Raw genomic sequence first — 26,066 nt, 5'->3', positions numbered from 1 at the left:
AGATACCGCCTGCCAATTTGACAGCACCCCATCGCCTTGATAGTATAATTTCCTCATTTGTCTTCCATCTACATGGAAAAATGGTCTGTGTTAACACACTTTACATTTTCTCATTGGATAATTGCTCCTTTTTTGTCAAGCGAGCACGTCTAACATCAATAGCACTGTTTTGAGTGATGATTGCTCAAACACTTTCCTTGTATTGCTTTGTCCTCACCTTTTTGTGCTGAGGAGAGAAATAATTTGGGTTCAGCTGTTGACTGACACAATTGCAGCATTAGCTTCTGCTCCAATAGCTTTTTTCATTGTAAAAATATTTACTTGCCCTCTGTGGGAATATGCATTAGCTCTGTCTCAATGCCATGCAAAGTGATATTTCAAAGCAGCCTCTGAGTTTCGCCGTGTGCCGTTGATGCACACCATCGTCCCACAATGCAACACACAGAGGAAAAGGACCAAATTCAGATAAATAGCGATGCGATCTTAGAAAACACAAGATTAAGTGTTTGGAAAAAGAACATTTTGTGTTGTCTGGGTGAAGTTTAGTCTCCAGTGGCCCTTTAAAGTTGCAGTTTGATGTAGAATGGCGCACATATTGTGTAATTGTCTGTAAGTAGATGCAGTAAAGTTTGTTGATTTTTGTCTTTAAACAGTGGATTTTGAAAATTACTACATTAGTATAATAGTACTTCATACTGTTTATGATCACTGTAATAGGTTGCCAGTTAATTAACAATTCTTCAGCGACAGAAATGTGATCAAAAAGCTGATATCCCAACCAATCCATTAGCTCTGTCTTCTACAGCTAATGATGTCATTGTCAAGTTGTCTATTCCTCTCTATCTTGTACACACACACACACACACACACACACACAGTGCTCATAATTATCCGGGGAGCTTATTTTGCTCTGCAGCATAAGAAACAAAGCAGGGGCGAATATGACCGATTATATACACATACAGGTCTGCGCACCTTTCATGCCTGACATTTATGAACACTAAGCATTCATAGACATGCGTTCATGCATCCACTTTATGACATATCCATGCATAAAGGCAGTGACACACATACAGCACACACCAGCTCTCCAGTTCACTGCATTATTATCTGGGAAAGTTATTTTGCTTTGCAGCATAAAAGACGAAGAAGGGGAGAATGTAATTTTCTCCTTCAAACATTTGTTCAGTGCATACTGACTGTGAAAAGACAGTCACAGCGCTTGGATTTGGACGGTTGATCCATGAATCAAAGTCTGTGCGAAGCGTATTTGTAGCTCCAGATAAAAGGATATACACAGAATATCCTCTGTGTGTGCGTGTGCGTGTGCGTGTGTGTGTGTGTGTGTGTGTTCAAAGTAGTTCATTAAATACATATATATACATAAAGGTCAGCTCAGCTTGAGAATGAACGTCCCTGTTTTTTTCACATGAACCTACTGAATCCAGCAGTCTCTGTTTTAACCTCTAATGTAAACACTTTCTGCATGTGTCATAGAAATCCATTACAAACAAAACGTGCAATTCTCGCTTCTGTTGGGAATAGAGTTCCCATATTATCTGTGCTATATGTCTGTAGAGATCTTACAAGGTTTATTAAAGTAATAAATCATGATCTTCTCAATCTTTCTATGTGCTTTCAAACAAACAAAGAGTTCTTAAATATCAACAAGTCTAAGTTCATCTTATTTACAGGAAAGGGGAAATACGAAAGTGAGCAAATTAAACTTCATATCAATAATGTAAAAATAATCCCGGTGCATTACTGTAGCATGCGGTTTGGGTGATAAGAGACTTAAACAGGGCTTTATTCTTCCTGCTCTGTATTTAGATTGGTTTACTAATATGTTTTTTTCTTTTCTTTAAAACTAATATATAACCCTTATTAACGAGTTGTATGCTTTTTATGATTTTATTTTTGTGTATGCTCGGGTGTGGTTTTCATATAAGCCATTACTGGTTTGTGCCACCTCCCACAAATGATAGCCACAGTCAGTAATGTATTTTGCTGTCAGCTCATTCTTTACTTTGATTTAGTCGAGTGGTTCGAGTGTCCTAATTAAAGTATATATATATATACTAATCCTTTCTTTCCCATTGTTCATTGTTTTCACTGACTATATTTAATAGTAAACCTTGATTGATGATTATGAACATAAACAGCTTTTTTTATGATGCAAACTTCATAAACTGGAATCCAAGATAATAAACATAGTGACTTGGTGGCACTCACACATCGAGGAGCCCCACGTCAAAGATTAAAAAAATGTAAACAGTGAACAGATGATCACATTAATAACCCACGCCTCATCATGTGCTTCTTTGTCTTGTGCCCTCAGTGAGTTTGTGTCATGGCTGATAGAGAGCGGCGAGATCAGCAAACCCGACGAAGGGGTCAACCTGGGACAAGCTTTGCTGGAAAATGGTATCATCCACCATGGTGAGACCAAACGACTCTACCTCTCTCTCACCTTCATATACCCTTTATTTCTCTTAGTTTTTCATAAAACCTCTGTCATCCCCTATTCTTTTGTGGATTACCTCATATTTTATGCTCTTTATATTTTCCCCTGTCATGTTTTTATTATGATCGAACTTTGTTTTGGCACCTCATCCTCGCTTGTTCTTTCCTGCTCGCGGGTTCACATTCTTCCATAATTATTTGACTCACTCATTCGTTTTCGTATGAATGCTTACCTCACTTCCTGTTGGACCTCACCTCTTAGGGTCGAAGCAAAGATAAAGTCTGTTATTAATTATTGAAATGTATCCCACGTCATTTTCCCTTCCCTGATATTATCTGGAGTGTGACGGTCACTGTCCCGCTAACCTGAATTATACAGTACATTGAAAAATGAGACACACATGCACACACAAACAGCTATAAATAATGTATGTATACACTTGTCCAGAGTCTTACTGAAGGGGCTCTTGTACATAGCAAGTGTAAAACCACTGTCAGCATTTATACCCACTGCTCCCCCTTGCTGAGCTCCAACGTTCATATTCCTTAATACCTGTGGAAAATCCCCCGAAGTCCTCGCTCACAGGAGCCTCCAGCCACAGAGAGATTCAGTGATGACATGCAGGGCTCTGTTGGATAAAAGTGGGACTTTGTGTGAAGACTGGAGAGGCTCGTGCCCTGCAGGCAAGGTGTACAGGAAGCATCACCACTTAGTCACTGAAAAAAGAAAATGTCAGAGACAGAGCAGTTATGTGACAGAGTGGGGATTTGAATCTGTCAGTCGACCACTACTGACTTGTGCTGTAGTTTTGTTTAGAGACAAGGATAGACAGACAACCACGTGCGTTTTATTGTACAAAATGCAAACTTTGTTCAAATAGCTGTGCATGTTTGAGCCTGTAAACAAACCAGTCCATACTTGAATGTTTGCAGTTTTGATGTCTCCCATAATTTCATCCATCAAATTCATCGTTAGACGATTTACAGCGGTGGATTTCGTGGTGCGTTCTTTTGGTTTTTGCAAGTTTCTTTTTAAGTCTAGACCGAGAAAAACACTAGCTTGTTTGAGCCCATGCCAACTTGTTGTGGTGGAACCAAACTGCCTCCGTTTGGCAGATCTCACTCTCTGTGTGTGTGTGTGTGTGTGTGTGTGTGTGTGTGTGTGTGTGTGTGTGTGTGTGTGTGTGTGTGTGTGTGTGTGTGTGTGTGTGTGTGTGTGTGTGTGTGTGTGTGTGTGTGTGTGTGTGTGTGTGTGTGTGTGTGTGTGTGTGTGTGTGTGTGTGTGTGTGTGTGTGTGTGTACTGGTCCTTTTCATTTACGTACACATAACCAATGTTGGATTGATTATGAGTGTGGCATTTGTTGTGGATGTTTCTGGGTTTATTAATGCTGATTTGGAGATTTGTGTTATTAGGATTGACAGTTGTCTGCTGTGTTACATATTTGAATGTCATGGCCTCCCCAACACAAACATCAAATGCAATGTTGCCACTTACTAACCCCAAAACCCTCAGTAAAGGAAATACATGTGTGATGGCACCTTTAGCTTACACTCCCAACATGTATTTGACTGAGTACAAGTATGATTCAACTCTGACGAAAACGAATATTGAGTAATTTCAGTGGCATGTGCGTGTGTGATCTCTTAGGAAATATGTGGAGAAAAAAAAAGAGAAATGAGCAATTGAACATTTCTCAGATACTCTCTAGTCACACTTTTTGGATTATTAACCCTTAATCCCCTAAATATTTTTGTAGCCCAACGGAGGTGACACTTTCTCTCTCTGGTGATATTTCAGTGTCGGACAAGCACCAGTTCAAGAACGAGCAGGTGTTGTACCGCTTCCGCTACGACGACGGCACCTACAAGGCGCGCAGTGAGATGGAGGACATCATGTCGAAGGTAACTGTAGTTCTGCTCCTGGATATCCTCACTGGTGTTTGAAATGACATGTAGAAAATAAACGAGGAAGTAAGGAAAAATATTATGTAAATTATATAGCTAATACAAATGCTGGGTTGAAAATGTCACATTTGTGTCACGTATTGAGGCGTGAGTTACTGTACTAACGCAAAAAGGAATGTTGATTAATAAAAAATATTATGTTCAAAGACTTTTACGTTACGACTTGATGATGGTTATAGCTTTACCAACACAACTGTGCTGACAGTGCATATTTTCAATGGATATTAAAAAACTAATTGGCAAGTTTTCCTTCTTTATGCATTTGTTAATCAGGTACATTTTAATTGTAAGTCCAGATGAGCATACACCTCAGTGAGTGCTCTCTTATAATTTATGCAAATCATTTGACGGTTTATGCACATATTCAAATACCATCCCTGGAGGAACTAAATCCCTCCTCAAAGAAAATTTAATCAAAAGCTTAATTCCAACAAATGGCACAAAGGTTACTAATAAATATAAGTTGGTTGCGTCGGCTTGCGTCTGTTCTCAGTCCCCGTTTCAAGAAATGAAATCTCTTGTCCTGGGGCCATGCTTGTACTTGTTTACTTAAGGCGTGTATGTTCTCTGACTCAGCGGCTCATTTCTTTCCCTCTGGTTCTAGGGCGTCAGGCTGTACTGCCGCCTTCACAGCCTCCACACGTCTGTCATCAAGTAAGTACCTGCCCTCCTCATATGCTAATATCCCTACAATCCAGGTGCAATGATGCATATTCATGAAGGGCTCACTTCACCTTTTCTGTAATGACTGAACAAACAGTATAGTGCAGCCGAGGATGACAACCAATCAAGCCTCTTTCCCCTCCAGCTTGGGCACCGTGCTGTGGGCTACGGGTCGATCTGTTCAGAATTCAGTTCAGCTAGAAGTTTTTATGATTGGAGGTTTGTCTTTAAGGTTTATGAAAAGTTGGTTATTGTGAGTTATTTTTATTTTGTTTAATCTCTACAGTGTTGTGGGTTCTTTGGATATACATAAATTAATCTTTATGTTTACATGACTTAGACCAAAAAAAAACCATCAGTTGTTTTTTATTTCTTGTTCAAGCTCTCTCCTGCTTTCATAAACATAAACATATCGACTGAATGTAGGAGCCCCTACAAACGTAGCACTCCATCAGTCCTTATTTGTTCATTTAAACTAACAATAAATTTAAACTTATTATAACTACATACCTCCACCAAGTCCAACAGTCGCCTTACATTCAATGAAGCTGCACCAAATAAAGCCTCACAATGTTAAAGACCGTGAAAAAAACTGAATCCACACCAAATTTCAACGGGTTCTTCCCTGACCAATACAGCATCCTGCCACAGAGTTTCATGGTAATCTGTCCAGCAGTGTTGACAACAGAACCTCCTTGGCTGAGGCTAATAATGGTTAACACAAGTCACAAAATTAGTCCAATGAAGTGATTTCACTGCACAAATGGTGTGCACAGGAAACACACTTTGTTTCCCTCTTACTTGGCCTCAAACACACACACTGTCTCTGTCCTCTGCAGCCCCTCCCATCTTCTTGTCCCCCCTCCACCCCTCTATCTGTCCCTCCATCGCTCTCCGCTGATTGAAGTGCCCGGGGTTCGCCATCGGTGCAAACAAAGAGCTTTTAGTCAGGGGACAAATCCTATTAACATACAAAGGCAATCCCTCTGCCTGCTATTCTGATATTATGTAATACAGCCTGTCTTTTTATATTCATCACTAAACTGGCATTGTAAGTAGCATCCATTAATTAGTAAATGACACATTTTATGAATCATAATCATGTGCCTCTGTTTTACTAAACTTTGTTGAGTGGCAGCCGTTCTAATAACATTCAAAATCAGTGAAGTTAATATAATATAATAGATATTAACCATATATAATCAATATTGAGAATGCCACCTATGTCATTCAGGAGAAGCTGATGCTGCTACTGATACAGACTGTAAATTATGTTTTGAAATAGTTTGTTTTTCATGTGATTTTAATGTATTGTTTGTTCTGTCAGACTGACAGTGAATGAGGATTTTGTTCTAAAAGCGGCTGTTTAGAATTATGGGTGGTCCAGATACAGCCCATGATTAACTCACAATACTGAAACGTTCAAGCAAATGAGGTTCAGTTTTATCGGATGTCATACACCCCACTGAGTCACACAAGCAACAGCACATCCTCTGTTGTGTTTCCTGTTTGCATGTTGAACGAGCCGATCAACCGTGGATTGTGTATGTGAGAGTGTAAAATGTTGTTGTGGCAGGATTTTACAAAACCTGCAGAATAACTGTGCAGTCCTAAAAACATATGAATTATGACATGTTATGTTGTTTATTCCCTAACTCTAAGTCGAGACAATGTTCTCTTTTAGCTGTTACTTCCGTTTTATCTGTAAATTAAAAAAAACAAAAACGTAACAGACGTGTATGGTCTTAAGGGTGTGAACCAGAGTTGTTGTTATAGCTCGCGTATAAGGCCTATCAGACAAATTGTGCTCTGTGAATATTGGTTATAGAAATAATATTTAATTGATCAATTGTTTGATATTAAACTGCTGACTGTGAAGTCTGTTATTTTCTTCATGCCGTCTGTGATGTAATGTGAACGTTTATTTAGTAAAACTCAGAAACCTGTTTGCTTCTCTAGGGACCGAGACCACCATCTGAAAACCTTTAAATCTGTGGTGCCTGCGAGCAAACTGGTGGATTGGCTTCTCTCACAGGTGAAATCTGTCTCTCTTATACTTCCACTTATTCCAAACAACACAGAATACTAAACAATTGTCATCACTACAGTTAAGTGTATTTTTGTAGTGTCCATTGAGTGTAACGGTACAGTACTTATTCACTGCACGCTTTATTTCTAAGGACCAGAAAATGCATTACTTGCCTCATACTGTCCACTGCTGTTGCTCGTCTTTCAGCCTCAGTCTGAAACACTAGGTCTCTTTATGGACCCCCTCCCAATAAAGCCAGTCTGCTCAATGGCCAGCTGGTCCACTCTCACATTACCTGGCTTTGTTAGGGGGTGTGACAGACTGGCTGCAAGGTGTGCATTATACAAATGTTGGGACATTGACAATGATGCAGAAGTGTTGGCTGGACGACTGACAAGGCATTTCAGGAGCGTGATCACTTTTCTCAGAGGGAGAGGAGCTCCCTTTATCGCAAGCTATTTTCATTTTGCCAAACTTGTATATACACAACAACAATTACACAATAGAGGAAAGAGGATAGAAAAAGCACAATATGTCTCCTTGAAGACATTTTAATTGTGCATTTTTTCATTTAATCATTCTTTTTTACATGCAATAAAGGGAAAGCGTGCAGTAACACAGTAGCTGCTATTCGAATGTATAATTTACCCAAATCAGTTTGAAACATATCGAACCAGTCTTCTCACCCCTATATATCCTTTTTTCAACACATGTTTTTTACACATGCTGCTTCACAAATCACCATCTTCACACCAGCAAACACACAAACAAGTCGACCCAGCTGTGCTGTGTCCTGTTGAGTATGAGAAGGTGTAAACAGGCATCGGAACTGACCGACTGTGTGCGTCATTGATTTGGTTTCCCAGGGAGACTGCTCGACCCGAGAGGACGCTGTGACGCTGGGCGTGGGGCTCTGCAACAATGGCTTCATGCACCACGGTCAGTTCAATTCTCTCTCACACATGCATACATGCAGGATGGATAAACACACACACACACACACACACACACACTAGGCAGAGGATTTTACTTCAGTTTAGTTTTAGGTCTTGATAAATACATGGTGCAGTGATGTTTTTATTATTTACAGTGTTTGTCTTTGCCACAACAATTTAAATGTCATTAATCCTGCTCTGATGTGTTTACTCTACCTCTTCACCCATTCATCCTCTTTTCTGTGCTGCTCATTACCTTGAAATGCGTGTTGTCCTTCACCGGTCCCTAAGTCACTCTTTCTCCACCACGAAAACATTAGCCTCTCCTACGTTATGATGTCAGGTGCTAAAAAAGGAGCATTGTAAATTAGCACATCCAGTCTAGCCAAGTTGGTAACCTCACTGACCACGTTGCAGTGGAGCGGCTTTGGTTTGAGCCCAGCATGTTGAACGTAAACAGCATTAGCAATGTACCCTAACCAGATCTATTTGGCTTTGCTACACGGCCGTGTGGGTCAATCCACTGAACCATGACCGGGCTGTAGTGGGGGGGTAAACACTGTTAAGATACCCTTTCGATACAAAATATAATTTATACACCTTTTTATGGTGATTAACCCACTTGTTATTATATTAAATATTTTTTTACCACTACTGCCCCGACTGAACCCAGACTGGTTCTGGCCTGAAATTGAATTAATCGTCTTCATTGGCCAAGTTACGTGTGAAGTGAGAACCAGTTGTAAGGAGTAGTAACTGTTGGATAACTGGAGATGTACCATTGACGCTGTCTCATGCACACAGGGATGCAAAACAACTGAAATCTAAGATGAAGGTCGTAGTTCTCTGAGCAAATCTGGAGACAGTGTATCCATTCCCATTGCAGACAAAAGCCAGATGTTAGTGTTTGTTTAAAGGTTTTTGGACCAATGGAAAAGATACTTTCATTTGAACACATAGATCCGCTCCACAGTCACAGAATGGCTTTCTCACTTTTTTCACTTGCTTCATTGCCACTCACACACACACCTCCCTCCTTCTACCATCTGTTTGAAGGAATGACATGTTCTCTTTTATCTCTCCCTGTCCTCCGCCCTTCTTCAGGGTCACAACCTTTCTCTTTGCAGCCTGTCTGCTTACACCTCACCTGACCCCTCCTCACGTCACTTTCTGTAGTCCTTACTCAGCACATCTGCTGCTCTCTCACCTGGTTCCTCTTTAACTCGTCGTCCTTCTCTCTCTATTTTCTCTGTTTTACTGTCTGGCTCCTCACTGCTTACAGACAACACCGTTAAATTGTCTTTCATCCGCCCTTATCTGCTGAAATCATTCATCTACATGTCAGTTGGGAACACCTGTTGCGTTTTGCCTTTCAGGCGGCTCAAAGTACAGAAACACCTTCACAAGATACAGCGTTACTTTCTACTCCTGAGCCAAAATGTAATTTAGAAGTGGTCATCTAATGTTTAATATAAACAATAGGAAAGGTTTTTTTTTCCAGGGCAATTAACTGTATCAACAGTTGAAATCAAATGTTAGACCATATAGGTAAAATAATGCTGGATGTTAGGAAAATAACACAGGGAAAGTTGCAGTGTGTTTATTTGTTGATCATTCACATTAAACACTTCCAAGGCCCTAGTCAAATACTCCACTGCACTCAGAACAGGCTGAAGACTTTTAAATGGTTTTTAAAAGATCGAAAAGTATTTTCACATTTAACAGTTAAAGTAAATTTAAAAGCAAGCAATTAACTCAAGTAGTAGTATGTTGTACTTTACTTGAGTATATTTTTGTCTGTTTATTTGTACTGTCGCTGAAGTTAAAATGTTGAGCCCTTCTGCCACCACTGCCAATATGTCAGATTGTATAATATATACAGCGCTAACAACATAGTTAAAAATGCAATCAAGTGTATGAACAAAATGAGTCTTGTCTGAGTGAGTGAGTTAGTGTGTGTGTGTGTGTGTGTGTGTGTGTGTGTGCGTGTCAGTCAGATTTTGTGCATGTTATAAGGTTATGACTGAGTTTCCGGAGCTGCACACCCTCCAGTTAATGTGTTATGTGGCCACAGCCTCTGTGACTCAGAAGGAAATAACTCACGTTTGAGTTGGCACGAGGCCAGTGTGGGTGGGTGTGGCGTGTGTGTAATTAGTTTGTTAAGGCTTTTGTTCCTCTGACGATGCCAGATGCTCTCCAAATATCTGAACACCTGGGCACCTTTGGTATTCAGCACTGCCTCTACTAGCCCCAGCCAGAGTCAGAGTCACACACACACACTTGTAAGATTAGGAAATATCCTTGGTTGAAGGTCTGTGGATGTGTGTTAGAGCTTTGAGACAGATTTTACAAAACAAAATGTTTTCTCAATTCTGCTCAACAAAATAAAATTCACTCGCATCGTGGCTTTAGACCAGATGTGAACATCACAAAATGGGGGCGAGGTGCTGTCAGTGCCAGCTGTTAAAGCATATATTGCGCTGTGGAGGGCGTCCTGTTATTTTACGGATACTTTACTCCCTTTGCAGACAAAAGCCTGATTTTCGTTTTTGACCAGTGGAAAAGGGACTCGACTGGAATTTACAATTCAAACAAAGAGCAGCATGTTTACGACTGCCTTTAATTCAGTGTTCCAAAGAAACCAACAAAATGAAGGTTCAATTTGTTGGACCTCACTTAAGAAAATAGGCGTTCAAAAGAATAAAGGGTTAGTACTGTAATTTACCGCCCGACTTCAGTGGCTGAGAGAAACATACGAAATATCCGTAGTGTAGTAGGATGGTTCTGTGGCATTTTTCGCTCAGGCTCCAAACCCGATGTGAGAAGAGAAGCATAATGTGCTCCTGACCTGTTTGAAGTGCCCCATGTGTTTAGACTAAGGCTCAGCCCAACAGAGGGCTTCACACACACTCACACACATCTCCAGAGGGTCTTACTAACCCCGGCGTCTGCTGGATACGACCCAGGTGTGGTTTGACTGCAGATGTTTCTCTAGCATCAATGACTAATGAGCTAATTAACTGTTATCTTGTTTGTCTCCACACGTAAATTAGCAGCTTCTTTTGCTTTCTGCTCGTGCAAATACACGTATCTCCACAGATTCAGCACATTTGCTTTTATATGTAATGGACAAATGAGCCTTTACGCGTATGATGATAACTGTAGGAACACTTCACCTTTTTATCATCAACCTTTAACTAGAAAGACTGAGATGTGACCTAATTGCTGTTTGTGTCATTGGTCCTTTCTGCATTGGCTTTCTGATTACATGCTCTCTCTGTTTGGTGTGTGTGTGTGTGTTTTCTTTTCCAGTCTTGGAAAAGAGTGAGTTCAAAGACGAGTCCCAGTTCTTCCGTTTCTATGCGGATGAGGAGACGGAGGGAACCAGCAGCAAGAGCAAGCAGCTCCAGCGCAATGACTTTAAACTCATCGAAAACATCTTGGCCAAGTCTCTGGTGGTGAGCTGGAGCACATGCACTCACACACAGACACATACAGGTCCACACAGACACATACAGGTCCACACAGACACATACAGGTCCACATCCTAGCAGCATCAGCAACATCCTTGTTTTATATCACAGTGGGAAGAAGCAACGCTATCTGGATATCCACAAGAAGTGCAAAAGGCTTTTTTCCCTTGATTAGCAGAACTAATCCGCCCTGCTGGCTATTACTGGAGTGAAGTGTAGGAACTCTTTATTTACCGCAGCCATCTCCTCTGATGTAACGGTCGAGATCCCCATCTTATCAGGGCCGTGCAGCAGGAAGATGGCCCCAGCAGCTTTACCTAATGGAAGCCGGCTAATGTGTTTGGCGTTGACAGGGTTTTACTAAGCCTCAACCCACTGGGGAAAACAATGTGGGAAGCAGAGAACATCATCAGAGGCGAGACACCTGACATGCGATGAAAATCACACATTGCAAATGTGCAGGACTTAAAAAGCCGAGACCACCCGGAGGGAGTGGCATATATCAACTTTATAATACCAAATAAAGCAGAATCAGTGCAGCAAATGAACACATTAGGAATTCACAACATATTTCTTCAGTGTGCAAAAACAGGATCAGATCCAGATAAAATGTGTATGACTGTAGAATATGTGCATCATGACACATATGCAGAAGCAGTCAGTCACCGGTATGAATGGGCCAGTAATTAGGTGATTTCCTCTGTGCTAGATTCACCCTGAGGAGGAAGACTACGGCTTTGAGATCGAGGAGAAAAACAAGGCCATTGTGGTGAAATCTGTCACCAGGGGCTCCCATGCTGAGGTAATGGTCAGCACACACACATTTTCACACACACACACACACACACACACACACACACACACATGCCCCGGGATATTAGTTCCAGTAGGTAATGGCTGTCTACTGTTTGGACGGCTGCTGTCAATCTGCATCCATTCCCTATGCAGGACTTTTTTCTGATTGGCAGTAGAGCCATTAGACATGCTTAGTTGCATCCCCTTCACATGCGCAAGTACACAAACACAACATTTTCTTCAATGCAGATAAGGCTGACAAAACATGATAAAACCTAAATGATTATTTATATATATATTTATATTTTATTATGTATGTTATTAGTATCTACGATTCTATAGTATTCATGAACAGGTGCTAAGAATAGCTGCTGTCGTTACTATGTCTATGTACTTCAGAGACTTCTACAGCAAACTCCTCTTTGTGTGTTTTCCCAAGATCAATCATATTTATTTAACCTAGTTTCACCCTCCCCCAGCAATGGGGCTCTGCCCTGCAGGGGGTCCCCCACCCCCAGATTCAACCACTGCCTTTCAATGGCATGACTGATACAAGACCATTCTTCTTTCTTTTCCTTTGATTTGCCTTGCTATGATGTTTCTAGCATTCTTATAACGTCAGGATGATGCCCTAATTGTTCCACGAGTCCAGAGATTGAAAACCTTTCCCTCAGCATCATGAGTCTAACCATCGTCCTCTCCACCACTTCATTTCACATTCATTTCTCTTGTTAGCCTTCTATTGAAGCACTTCTTTCTGTTATTTTACTCATTTTCCCACATTACTCCTCTTCTCAGTCTCTCTGGATAATCATTTCCTTTTCTTTTAGGCCTTCTTCCTCCACAGTGAACCCCATCAGTTTTGCTCTATCCTCTTATTCATCCCCCATGCCCCCTGTTTGCCAAAATAACAGGATTGCTAGTTGTGACACAGCCTGTGTGCCAGCCCATTGAATGAAGCTCAGCTGATTCCCATGGGGCTCTGAAAGGGGCTGAGAGACACTCACTCGCACACTAGGCTCTTTCACTGTACGATACTATTATAGAGAGTCATGTGCAAACCAGCACCCATGCTGTATAGTCACATGCACGCACACACGCACCACACATACATCTCTCCACATTCAGATGGCTGTGAATCCTCCCAGTCGTTCCTACCTCAATCTTGGGCCGTAATCCAAAATTGGGGCCTGGCTAAGCCAAGGCCACCCCACCGGATCTGAGCCCAGGACACTGGACTCACACAGTGGGTGTACACAGGCGACATTATTCTCACAACGCTGCTGAAGATGTGCAAGATGACTGCATTTAATGATGTGGTTCGTTGGTTGGATTAGAAAAAAAAAGATGTTAGGAGCTGATATCCAACTGTGCAAAGCTGAGGGTGTTTGATTCTCTGAGAGCATGTGCAGTGTATTTGTTTTGTGCAACTGTTATACTGCATGTCAGCATACACTCAGCAGGATCTGATAACTCACCACTGGTTTAAAATAGAAAGTTGTGGCTACATTAGAAAGAGAGAGATAGAGAAATGTAAATAAAGTGCATCTCCGCTATTGTGTACCCTGAAAGTTACACTTCATTCAGGAAATGTGTCCAAATCTGACAAGCAGCCGACTTTATCATGCAGCTTAATTCTATCTGGTAGCCATTCTTCCATATGCACTCTCTATGAAAATATTTTTCTTGGGCTGGAAGATGAATAACAAGACTGAACAGGCTGTTTAAACACTGAGCAGTACACTGTGGTTTTCTCTCTCGTTTTGGTTTGGTTCAATTACTTCTTTAGACTCAACGTCTATTAGAAAAACATACAACTCCATCCTGGAGGCTAATGAATTGAACAGGGACTTGATTCTGAGTAATAAACAAGTCAGGTAAAAAACCTTTAATCATGCTTTTTCTAAGGCCTATGCTGCCACAGTTTAGATCTCACTGGGACACAGGGGTGATAATGCACACATTTAATGACCCCCAATTTGAAAATGAATAGTTTAGATGGAGTTGAAACAAAGTGCAACCTAAAAATAACTGCATTCTGTCCCCCATCTGTTCGTCTGTCTGTGCAGATGGCTGGTCTGCAGGTGGGCAGGAAGATCTTCACCATCAACGAGGACCTGCTGTTCCTCAGGCCTTTCTCCGACGTGGAAACCATGATCAGCCAAGCCTTCTGCATACGACGCTCCCTGAGACTGCTGGTCGCCACCAAGGCCAAAGAGTGAGGGAACACATGGACGCACGCACATGCTCAAGCACGCACACACGTACATTGATCTCATTGGTGTTTTCTCTTCTAGGATTGTGAAGATCCCTGACAACCCAGACACCCTCTCCTTCAGACTGTGTGGCTCCGCCCCTCCTCATGTCCACGCTGTCAGGAAAGGTGAGTAAGAGCTTCGACTGACTTCTTGAGCCAGTTCAATTACTCCACTGCTTTTTTCTAGGTGAATTTCATAATAATTACTTCATGTGTTGAATAACACACCAAGGACTCACTCTCTGTAAGAGTATTCCCATCCGTTGAGCCTCGCACTTCTATAGCACTGTCAGACCTATGATGGACAGATTATATAACGCTAACTGATGCAGCAGATCCAGAGAGCTTCCTTGTATTACCTTCATTACCCTAAATGCTACTCCGCAATTGACAGCTCGGTTGGAGATTTGAATGCAACCTCAAGCTCCCAACTTCTAGCAGAGTTGATGACTTGAGCTCTTTTCTTTCTAATGAACCTGCAGATATTTTTCACTTCCAGACTTCTTTAGCAGCAACCAAAGGCAAGGGACATCACTTAAGGCAATTTATCTGAGTTCATACAGATCTTTCTTGATTAGATAGTATAAATCTTTTATATGCAGTCGTGCTTCTTAAAATCTGGAAACTTAGAATCTGCCCCTTTTTTAATCATATTAATTCAAATGTAATTTTAGATCATGTAAAAGCAATGTAGATTTCTGTTACAAGAAATATACCTTAATCTACATACATCTACATATATATAAATGTACAGGATGGCATCAGTTTTTTGTGTAATGGAAAAGTAATCTGCTGAGTGGTTTGCAAAGTTCACGTGTCCCAGGGAGATGTGATTTTTCTTGAATTCTATTAAAACAAACGTTTATGACACAAGCTGGATCTCTGTGTCAACCAATTTTTAAGAATTTGACCTTGTTATTGCAGCATCACTGTCGGTAATTGTTTACAGTGTCAGAAAGACAAATCATTTCAGAGACATTCAAAGGAAAGATGAGGTAACCCAAGCCTCCAACCACCTGTTACGCTCTGCTTTTAGTGAACCTCCATTATGGTTTTATGGCCACCTGTCAGACAGACAGCCTGCGGTCAGAGTTCAGACCCTTAATAGACACACACACACACACACACACACACACATACACACACACACACACACACACAGACACACACACACACACACACACACACACACAGACACACACACACACACACAAACACACTGCTGTGTGATCGGAGCTGCAAAAAGTGCAATAGGTAACTGAAAAAAAAAACATCCAAACCTTTTCTCTACCCTCTCATTTTTCCTTCTCTCTCCTTTTGACCCTATGGCCAGATGTTTATAACACTGTCTTGAATTGGCAAATTAAGAAATTTATGTTGGATAAGGGATGAATCCCAATGTGTAAACCAGACAGTGTAGAAGAGGACACACATACAAAAACAGAGAAGAGGAGCTGCTGTTTGGCCAAGGAATGTGATCTTTTTTTAGGCTATTATGGCAGAAGGACTACTTTCCCTTTCTCTACTCACTCCTTCTCCTTTTATCTGTCTTTCCAGTGTACTGTATCACTTCTGGCTCCCTGCTGGTCGATGATGTTTTTTTTCTTTTGAGGGTCTTTATTTGTGTTTTTTTTTTCTCTTCTTAAATCAGCCCCCTTATTTGCAAGCCATTCACGGGTCAAGTAGCCCTGGAGTCTGATAATCCTTGGTACCTTGGGAGGAAGTGTTACCAGCCCTGGTATTTTTAGATTGAAGAAGATGGAGGTGTTGATTGGACTCCCAGGCTGTAAAGCCATTAGCAGGTTGGGGACAGTGTGTTACATGATTTTCTGTTTTTCCCGGAAAACTAAAGGAGTGAGGTTAAGTACAAATATGGGAGTTTACTCTAAAAAATATCTTTAAAACTCTAAAAAATATCTTTAAAACAATAGTCTTTGAATAAACTAATTTCATTAGATTAAACATTTAAAAATAACACCACTATGGACGCCAGAGATACAAGTTATTAAAGGCTTCTATTCCTCTTACTCGAATGTCTTGTTTTCCATAATAGCGCAATGTGTTGTGTACAGTTCTGCTGTATTTATACCACTCGCTGACCCTTTACCTCCGACCCTCTGTTGACACTTTGCAGGCTGGGAGGCAGCGGGGGCAGGTCTCCAGCCCGGCCAGGTCATCCTAAAAGTCAACGGCAACAACGTCAACTGCAGCAACTACGACGAGGTGCTGGAGCACTTCGCTGCACAGCACACGCACCAGGAGTCGCTGCAGACGGTGAGGGGACAAGGGAAAACTGGAGTGTAGAGTTTAAATGTGGCATTTATTGAGAATTGGGCATCACAATGTTGCAGCGGTTCACACTGCTGCCTCAGAGCAAGAAAGTCCTGGTTCAAATCCCGGTTAGTTTGCCCCATGTTAGTGTGGGTTTCCTCTGGTTCTCCAGCTTCTTTACACATTCCAAAAAACATGCAGACTGAGGTTAGGTAAATTGGAGACTCTGTTGACCTTATGTGTGAATGTGAGCGTGAACTGTTTGTCTCTGTATGTTGCCCCTGTAATCTGGACTTAGCACCTGTCCAACCTTTACTCCGCTTCTTGCCCAATGTCAGCTGGGATTGTCTCTACCACCCACTGCGACCCTCAGAGGATAATGAGGAAAGATAATGGATGGATCTATTGAGAATATTTAACAAATACAACCAGTAACAGACAAAAAAATGTCCCACCTGGCCATACCCACTCTTTACATGGTGTTCAGTGAAGTTTATCAGTTATTGTGTATATTACTATGGCTTTCACTGTATCAGGACATTTCCTGAATACTTTATTTATAATACTACTATAAGACTACTTAATGCCATGAGACATCATGATTAGACTTAGCTTTAGCATTGATAGTTAATTTACTTAATCTTTCAACAATGTGGAACAGTTCACAGAAAGCCCCAGTGACCCAGACATTCCCGCTCTGAGATGGATCATAAAACATAATTAGCGGAGCTGGAGATAGATACAGCAACTTAATGTTTGAGAAGAAAAACTCTTCTGTGATTCCATCGACTTTGCAGCGATTTCATCGACTTTGTCGTCGTTCTTGGCTCCAACACTGGGTGGCCTAGCAATCTCTCAACATAAATTACTGGCTGTCAGTGGCGCTACAGGCGACAAATAGTGAGAGTTAAATATTGTTCAACTCAAAATACCCTCCTGCCCCAAGAGGAAAAAGTAGCCCCATGGTATTTCAGCCTATTCCTGTTTCCAAGAAAGCTCAAGGTTTATTCTGTGTTAAAGTAATCATTGCATATTTAGCACTGTTTCCAAATTGGGTCAGGACTAGACGCTTGTATTTACACTTGGCTTTACATGGCTAACGTCTTAAATGACAAACTCCCACCGGGTTGTTTTGACATTCCTGCAGCAGCAATCCATGTCTACAGGCAGAATTTCACAAGGCTGCAGACAGAGTAGGATGTCCTTCCCACTGTTGAAAGCTCAGCATTTTGTTTTCATCTGTTGAGTCCGACTGACTCTCCTGATAAACCCCATCTGCTCTAAGTGAACAGTGAACAGATTCAGCCTCATTTTGGATTTCTTCCAGTATACATTCGCCGGTTCATTTACCAGCAGGAGAAATTACCAGGATGTTGTTGATGTGGCTGACTGCACTGCTGAGTTCAGTATGGTGCAGTCAGCCCTGACATCGCTGTCAGGTGAAAAGTGTCCACAGGGAATAAATACTTAAGATTATTTCCTTCCCATTCTGTTGGTAAAAACGCTTTCACCAAAATATACCAAAATCCTTCTTTGTCTTGTCAGCTTTGCTCATTTCACACTCACTTCCTCCTCCACTCACTTCCTAATTGTAAACCTCACAATGATTTACTGCATATTACAGACATTCGCAATTCTATTGCTGATAATTACAGTACATATAAACTGTCAAATCAGAGGAATTGTAATTCTAACAGTAACTCTGTCCCCTATTCATTAACTTTGACCTGAAAAGTGCAGTTTTGTTTTAAATTTTAATATCAGCATCCTCACATACAAAAGATATGTATAATCTATCATCTTGTCAATATATTTCTTAATGGCTTGTATTTTCATGCTTTGGCTTTTCATCTTTGCAAAATGTTGTAACTCTATCCCTTTCTGTTCATTTCATTCTCACTTTCTCCTTCACTTCCCTACACCAAACAATGATGCACAGTACAGCAGATTAGAAGTAAAGTCTTATTGTTCAGCGTTGATCTGTTTCCCACAGTGTCAGTGGGTGTACCGGGCATTCGAGGATGCAGAGGAGCTGCAAAGAGACGGAGGAGAAGGAGAGAAGGAGGAGAGTCCTTTCAGTCCTTATCCAGTGGAGAACGGATCGGACCACGAGGAGGGGAGCGGCACTAATGGAACAGGTGATGTTACTTCCTGTGAAATAGTTAATTGTAGTTACATCCTTTGAGTGCACATGTATCTTTTCTTCAGTTAAACTAAAGAATATTATTAAATCTGACATTACATAATTGTTTCATTAAAGTTTTTCTTCTGTAACACTTAATTTTTCTATTTGTGCCCTAATGCTATCTTCAAATTCCTTTAATTCCTTATGATCATTATTATTATAATTATAATAATAATAATTATTATTATTATTACAACTGTTATATAAGAGAAAAAGTTGAATACTTTGACACAGAAAAACCAGATGAAGTGCTTATAATAACAGAGCAAGTTTCATGTGTGGCCCATCCTGCATCAAAACATACCTGAACAACATGAGCGTTACTTGGGAGTGTCCTGTATTATGAACTGTAGCTGCTTTGTGCGGGATCACAGATTTATTGCAGACATATGTCAGAGAAAAAACTAACATCTGTCTCTGCCAAAAAAGTTACATAGAACAATATTTTCCACCTCGATGGCTATTTCAGATGACCTCTGAATCGGGTCATAGTTACTGTGGCAGTAAAAAGTGGGTTCAGCACTCGGCAATTTGCTCTGGAAATAGAAAATTCACTGCTGAAAATTACATATGCTCACACTACAGTCATAGGACGTCATCCAGTAACATTCGGTTTTCCTACTGTATTTACACTAAGTGGCCAGTTTTTCCGACAGAGCTGGCAGAGGAGGCTGACTTGACATATGTAGAGTTCACTGTGTACTTTGATATGCGTCACTGCGAAAGGGATTTATAAAATCAGTGTATTTCTACCCAGAGCTGATGAGGTGCTAATAACATAACATGAGGCATGACTCTACCTCTCCTCTTCCTCCTGACTTCATAATGGTTACTCAATGACCTACACATTGAGTAACATCAATATTGTGCTCCACAGATTGCCGGCTGGGGAGGCTTTCCCTCTTCGATGAGCTGCCTCTGGTCAGTCTGACGGTGGATAACGTCCACCTGGAGCACGGCGTGGTCTACGAGTATGTCAGCACTGCCGGCGTCAAGAGCAACGTGCTGGAGAAGGTTGTGGAGCCAAAAGGTTGCTTCAACCTCACTGCTAAGGTAGTTATGAAAGGATGAGGTGAAGTATTTGACTTAGCTGTCAGCTACTTTATTCTAGAATAACTCGGGGATCCGCCATCAAGTCATACTATACTTCGGTTATTTTTTTCCACTTGTCCCAACCTGGTTCTTTCCCTGTTTGTAGCTCACTGAAACTGTAGTTTTATTATTACTATTGACAAGATCTAATGGCAGCAAAAGGCTAATTTGGCATCCCTTGTGGTTTAAGCTGTTGTTAATGTTGCCGCTACTCTGAATTAGATTTTTATCTTGATTGTGACTGAATAAACTTTGACTGTAGGAGTGTTGCATCCTCACTGATGTTTCGTGTTTCTACAGATCCTGGAGGCATTTTGTGCTGACGACAGCCTTTTTGTTCGTAACTGCAGCCAGCTCATCTCCCAGAGCGACAGAGTAGTTACCATGCCTCAGTACGAGTTCAGACAAATCTGTGACACCAAGCTGGAGAGTATCCGACGGCGTATCAGTAGCTATCAACAGGTACAACGACACAATTCTACTTTCTCTTAAACATATTGTACATAAATACAGCACATGTATATATATATATATACACTGTCAAACAAGATGTGAATTGTTATACATAAATATGTCCTCTGCTCATTCCCATTGACCTTTATAGCACAAGTTCCGTTGTTGGCTTTCACACCAGTCTCCACACATTTATTTGAAAAGATCTATAATCTCTATTCTTCTTTGTATATTTCTTACTGGCTCCTATTTTTCTGACACTCGCATGCTTTTAAGTGTTTACAACAGCTAAGGTTCTTAGAGGCTTCTCTGTGGAGAGTTATATGTATTTGGATTTAGGTCATACGTCAGTGTCTATACAGAGCTCTCCTAAATATGATCAAATATAGCCCCTCCAAAATCTCTATACACTTTTAAAGCTTGAATAATATATTTGTTATTTAGAATGTACTTGTCCTTAACCTTAATTTTTAAGAACTCTTGACAATGTTTTGTCAGTGATTATTAGAATCATGCATTACTAATATTAGAGCTGTCAGTCACATGCAGTTTGTATTTTCACTAAACTTTCTCTACACTTTTCTTATTCATCATTCCTTCCTTCCTTTTTTATCCTAGTTTGCCCTGGAGCTGAGGAACAAGGTGTGGCCCTCCTTCAGGCAGGCCGGCGTCCACACACACCCGCTGGGCTGCATGGACTTTGTTCCCACCAACTGCCACATCAACCTGATGCAGGTTTCCTACCCCAAGTGTGCCACCTCTGCCGGCAGGACTTTCAGCATCCGCTTTGGGCGCAAAAACTCCCTGTTTGGCCTGGACCCTGATCAAGGTAGAGACAGCACACACACAAGCTGCTTTCAGACATGCACTGAGCTCCAGATAAGCTCCTGACATTCTCCAGAGAGGCTGTATGTGAGGCCGCAAATGTCCGTGTGAGAGTATTCAGACATTCTCCAGACTTTCTCCAGACAGCCTCCTTGTAAAAACTGAGAATAATGTCCGAATGAGATGATGTGACAACACAGCCGGAGATCCTCCACATGCGTGAGTGGATTTGATGATGCCATTTCTAACACCCAACAGACGCAAAACTGCATAATGTCCAGCCTCAATTGTGTGCACATCCTTTGGAGTTCATGAGAGAAAACAGCTTTACACACACCTCTCTCCAGGAAGATTTAAACACTAGCTCAATCTCAGTCACATATCCACTGCCACATCCAAGCTTCACTGAGATCCAACCTCTTCACAATAATACAGCGTAACCTACCTAACATGGGCTCAGTGATAATTTCGACTAATTACCTTCTATGACCATTTTAAATGCTGCAGCACCGTGATGGGAGCAGCAGCCCCCAACTCACGCAGCAGCCGTAAGGTCTCAAAAAATGCATTCTCATGGTAAATTAGATGAGTGGTCTGCCATTAAGTCTCCATTAGCCCCAGGCCATACTATTGACATGAAAAGTGAATGAATGATATCAGCAAAGACGGCGCCTGGAGGCAGCGTAGGAATGTGGGCCATTCACTCGCTACTGCTGCTGCTGCTGCTGAGGTCAAAGGGGAGAGAAGAAAGCGAGGGGAAGGGATTGAGTGGAAGGGGAATGTAAATTCACCATGGAATCGTTTCAAGAGAGAGAGAGGAAAATACAAGTTAGACCTTTAATCCGTGGATACAAAAAGTAGAGGCCCGTCTCTCATCGACGTGACTTTATTATGATGCAGCTGGATATTAACAAACAGTCTCAAGGCTTAAACACTGAACTCCTGCTACTCTCTGCAAAGATGAAAATGCAATACAGCTGTCTAGACAGCAGACATTTAGCATTACTTACGTTGTTCCAGTATGCCTCGTCCTCATCTTTCCTCTCTGCACCAGCTGCCAGTGACACATCTGCCTCGCAGTTGCACTGGGGAGATGTTCACTTCAGCTCTGGTGTTTTTCATTATGTGTTCTGCAGACGGCCACAGGGATGATGGTTTCTCCAGCGAGAGTGTAGCCAGCCTGTAGTGCTGCAATTAGAAACTGAATAAAATGGTGAGGTGTGTTACCTGAGGTGAAAGATCCCTGCGTTATAACTCTTGGCATTAAACAAATGTCTGGAATGTTTATAACATGTCTTAAGGGCTTTCTGCTCACTGTGTTCTGCACTAATAGCATATACTGAAAGGAAGTAATAATCCGTCAGCAGTTTTGATACATATGCGGTTATTATATCTAAATTTGGCATTCTACCAAAGTAAAGAGTTTTTTCTAATCCTGCTCTTGCTGTGCGTATCAGTCACACTCGCAAGTGCCCTTTAAGACGTTGTTTTCCATTAAGTTCAAATTGAGAACAGACAAGAGTGTTACTTCATAGGTTTTGGACATCTGGGCTAAATGTATTGTCATAGAGTGAATTTTTTTTTTAACTCAGCCGCTACTAATACGTTGTTTCTCCTGTCTCCTTTCCTCTTCTCCTTTCCTTTTCTTTTCTTTCCTTTCCTGTAGCACTACTGAACCCTATGTCCCACACCCAGCATTGTGTGACCAGCATGGGAGCTCCCTGCTGGAACTGTTCCGGCCTAGAAGGGGATGAGGTCGATGGCAACAAGGACGTGGCCGCTGACGGAGACGAGGGGTTGACGGACAGGCGACGGAGCGGCCATGGCGAAGGTGGTCTGAGCTTCCTGCTCAAACACGAAGACACAGAGACCCAGGACGCCTACATTCACTTGCACAGCCGCCTGGATGTTGCTGTGCGGGAAATGAAGCAGTATGTCGCTCAGATCGATGTGTAAGTTTCACCAAAACTATAGGTACATTGATTATGTACAACAGAAAAGCATAAATACATTTTAATATTAATATGGATATTATTGTTTCTTTGATCTGATTCCATATTACCCTCTCATCTCTAACCTTGTTGACAGGTGTCATCTTTCTATTAAAAAAAAAAGCATTTACTCCATTTAGAAAGTATTCTAAGCCTCAGCAGCTGGTGATATTATCAAATATTGGCAGGCGAATGGTGTTTTATATGCAAGTTGATGATTTTCATAGCCTTCAAAGTGACATTTTGAGATCTTTGCATAAATAGCTATGAGCTGTTATCCCTGCATCGGCCTCCCGAGGCTGTTCGTCAGCCTCTCTTTGTCTGTCTGCCCTTTTCCTTATTTAAAGCTCAGGATTTACAAAAGGAACATTCTTCAGGCTCAAAATATTTATGGGCCGGGCCAGTACAGGAACAGGGAGTGAGGCCCCAGATAACATCAAGGAAAAAAGAGGGAAGGGGTGTGAAGAAGTGTGTGTTGGATAGTGAAAGCGGGATTACTGTATTTAACAGTAAGAATTATACGGTGTTGATGCTCAGGATGCTATTTATATATTGTTTTTCTATCCTTTTCCTCTTTAGCCTCTTGTCATCCATCACCGAGCCCACACAGCTCCAAGGGGAAGGTGGGGAACCTCCGGTCTACGAACCTTCTCAGCCAACTCTGGCCCCCTGCGAGGACGGCTGTGACCAGGAGAGAGTGGAGCAAGGAGGCATTAAAAGAGTTTGCTTCAAGGTGAACGAGGAGGACCAGGAGGACTCGGGTCACGACACGATGAGCTACAGGGACTCCTACAGGTAACTGGCTTAAAGACTGGGTCACTAAAGTAGCTTTCAGACCTTCACTGCACCCTCCTGTCAGTCTCTGGAGGGGCTTTATGTGAGAGCGCAAATGTTGGAGTGAGAGGTTCGGGACTTTCTGCAGAGTTTCTCCTTCCAGCCCCCTAGTAAATACTGTGTTTAATGTCCGAATGAACCCATGTGAGATCACAGCAGGAGATCAGACTTAGAAATTCAAATCTATGTGGATGATAAATGAGGTAGACACCGATGAAGATGTCAAGAGAGATATCGTCGATAGTGTCTGTGTGGTGTGGATGTGCTGTAAACAAAAGCATGTGATTTCTGCAACAGAATTAATTAATTACCTCGAGCCTCTACCTGCTGCAGCGACCCTGCTGTGTCAAAACCTAATTGGTTGACATTCTCCAGAATACATATCTGAAAACGACCCAAGAAAAGCAGACACCATAAACTTGCTCGAGTTTAAAATGTTGCCATGGTTTCCAACTGGAACCTTACTAGCATAAAAAAGAATGATCTTTCTGAATCCAGTAGAATCTAATATTACAGAATCAAATTTTCTTTCTTTATTTCACAAAAAGCTGCTCGATATAAATCACTATTAATTGGTGTTATGATCGTTGTGAAAAAAACCTAAAATATACCAGATATAGCGAAGAAGAAATGAGACACCACCGTTTTACACCTACATTTCTAACAGGACTCCATAAAACATAACCCCTGTAATGCTGCTCATTTCCCCCCATTGGAGGCTGCAACTCATTCCAGATGTTGGCATTTTAACCAAGATGGAGAGCTAAAAATGACTTCAAAATGTTTTGGTCAGATCTGGTTGTGTCATTTGCTTGTTGCGAGTTCATTCAGATGTTTCTGTGTTTGTGTGCGCGTGTGCGTGTGTGTGTGTTTGTACAGTTCATTGGGCAGTGCTCCACTGAGCCCCACCCTCTACCACCCACTAAGATGTAGTTATTGGTTGTTGGTGCGGTGGGCTGGTGTATAATACAGCCAAATGTTTGGGGCGCGGCCTCCTCACCCACTCTGTCATTACAGCCCGGCCACGGCATGTGAAATGCAACTACCTCATCGCATTAAAATGTAAAGGAAAATGTAGGCTGTTGTGTGTGTGTGGTAAACACACACACACGCACACACACACACACACACACACACACACACAAACATAGTGAGGTGTTTACTCAGGGTTTAGAAGAACAGTGGAATACACTCTTGAAGGTAGCAGTGCAAGGCGTGTATGTAGATGAATCGTCCAACTTGTAATATTTTGGATTTGAATAAAAGTGCTACTGTGTTTTAGAGGTAGGGGGCGTATCTCGTTTTTAAGTGTCCTGCTGAGAGGATCAGACATTAAAGCTTGAGGTGGTGAAAGACCACAGCAGAGTTAAACAGTTGGAGGTCACGGGCCGAGCACAGCCTGTGAGGAACATAATGTGAGAACAAAGACAAGGAGAAACTGGCTTCTTCTACACACACGCTCCGACTGTGTGTGAGCGTCTGTTCCAGGTCTGGCACACTGTGTCTGTCACGAATCATTAGCGTTCAAGTGTGTTGCTGTTAAGACCTTTTGACTGGTGTCCATTCCAATCTAGAGTGTGTCCCGATCCAGATTTTAGAAGTCAATTATTTTCACTTGCAGCATCAGAAAGTGTTAGTAACGGATCTTTTGTCCGTGCCTAACGTGCTAAAGACACCTGTACACTACTGCTGTTTGCTCAGAGAAGAGATCCTTTCAAATCAATCCAATGCAGATTTTCTTGTCTTACTCGGGCAGAAAAAGTTGTACTCCCTATGAATTGCATTGTTGGACAATTAACACACACCCATGCTCGAGTGTAGTATTAACATTGGT

At 41.6% G+C, this 26,066-nt stretch overlaps 1 protein-coding gene across 2 annotated transcripts in view; it reads left to right on the top strand.

The window, feature by feature from the left end:
• Positions 1 to 26,066, top strand: part of prex1 (phosphatidylinositol-3,4,5-trisphosphate-dependent Rac exchange factor 1) — an 84,703-nt gene that overhangs the window by 41,951 nt on the left and 16,686 nt on the right. For both annotated transcript variants that reach the window (XM_062391925.1, XM_062391924.1), the window contains exons 11-26: positions 2,339 to 2,439; positions 4,263 to 4,366; positions 5,034 to 5,083; positions 7,052 to 7,127; positions 7,988 to 8,060; positions 11,369 to 11,514; positions 12,239 to 12,331; positions 14,394 to 14,542; positions 14,622 to 14,707; positions 16,716 to 16,855; positions 18,846 to 18,990; positions 19,915 to 20,090; positions 20,430 to 20,591; positions 21,201 to 21,411; positions 23,074 to 23,359; positions 23,978 to 24,193. In XM_062391925.1, the coding sequence (XP_062247909.1) occupies positions 2,339 to 2,439; positions 4,263 to 4,366; positions 5,034 to 5,083; positions 7,052 to 7,127; positions 7,988 to 8,060; positions 11,369 to 11,514; positions 12,239 to 12,331; positions 14,394 to 14,542; positions 14,622 to 14,707; positions 16,716 to 16,855; positions 18,846 to 18,990; positions 19,915 to 20,090; positions 20,430 to 20,591; positions 21,201 to 21,411; positions 23,074 to 23,359; positions 23,978 to 24,193 (2,214 nt within the window). The remainder of the gene's footprint in view (positions 1 to 2,338; positions 2,440 to 4,262; positions 4,367 to 5,033; positions 5,084 to 7,051; positions 7,128 to 7,987; positions 8,061 to 11,368; positions 11,515 to 12,238; positions 12,332 to 14,393; positions 14,543 to 14,621; positions 14,708 to 16,715; positions 16,856 to 18,845; positions 18,991 to 19,914; positions 20,091 to 20,429; positions 20,592 to 21,200; positions 21,412 to 23,073; positions 23,360 to 23,977; positions 24,194 to 26,066) is intronic.

The sequence above is a fragment of the Platichthys flesus genome, chromosome 7 (genome assembly GCF_949316205.1).
Source record: "Platichthys flesus chromosome 7, fPlaFle2.1, whole genome shotgun sequence".
In the NCBI taxonomy this organism is placed as follows: domain Eukaryota; kingdom Metazoa; phylum Chordata; class Actinopteri; order Pleuronectiformes; family Pleuronectidae; genus Platichthys; species Platichthys flesus.
This window is presented reverse-complemented; position numbering and strand designations above follow the sequence as displayed.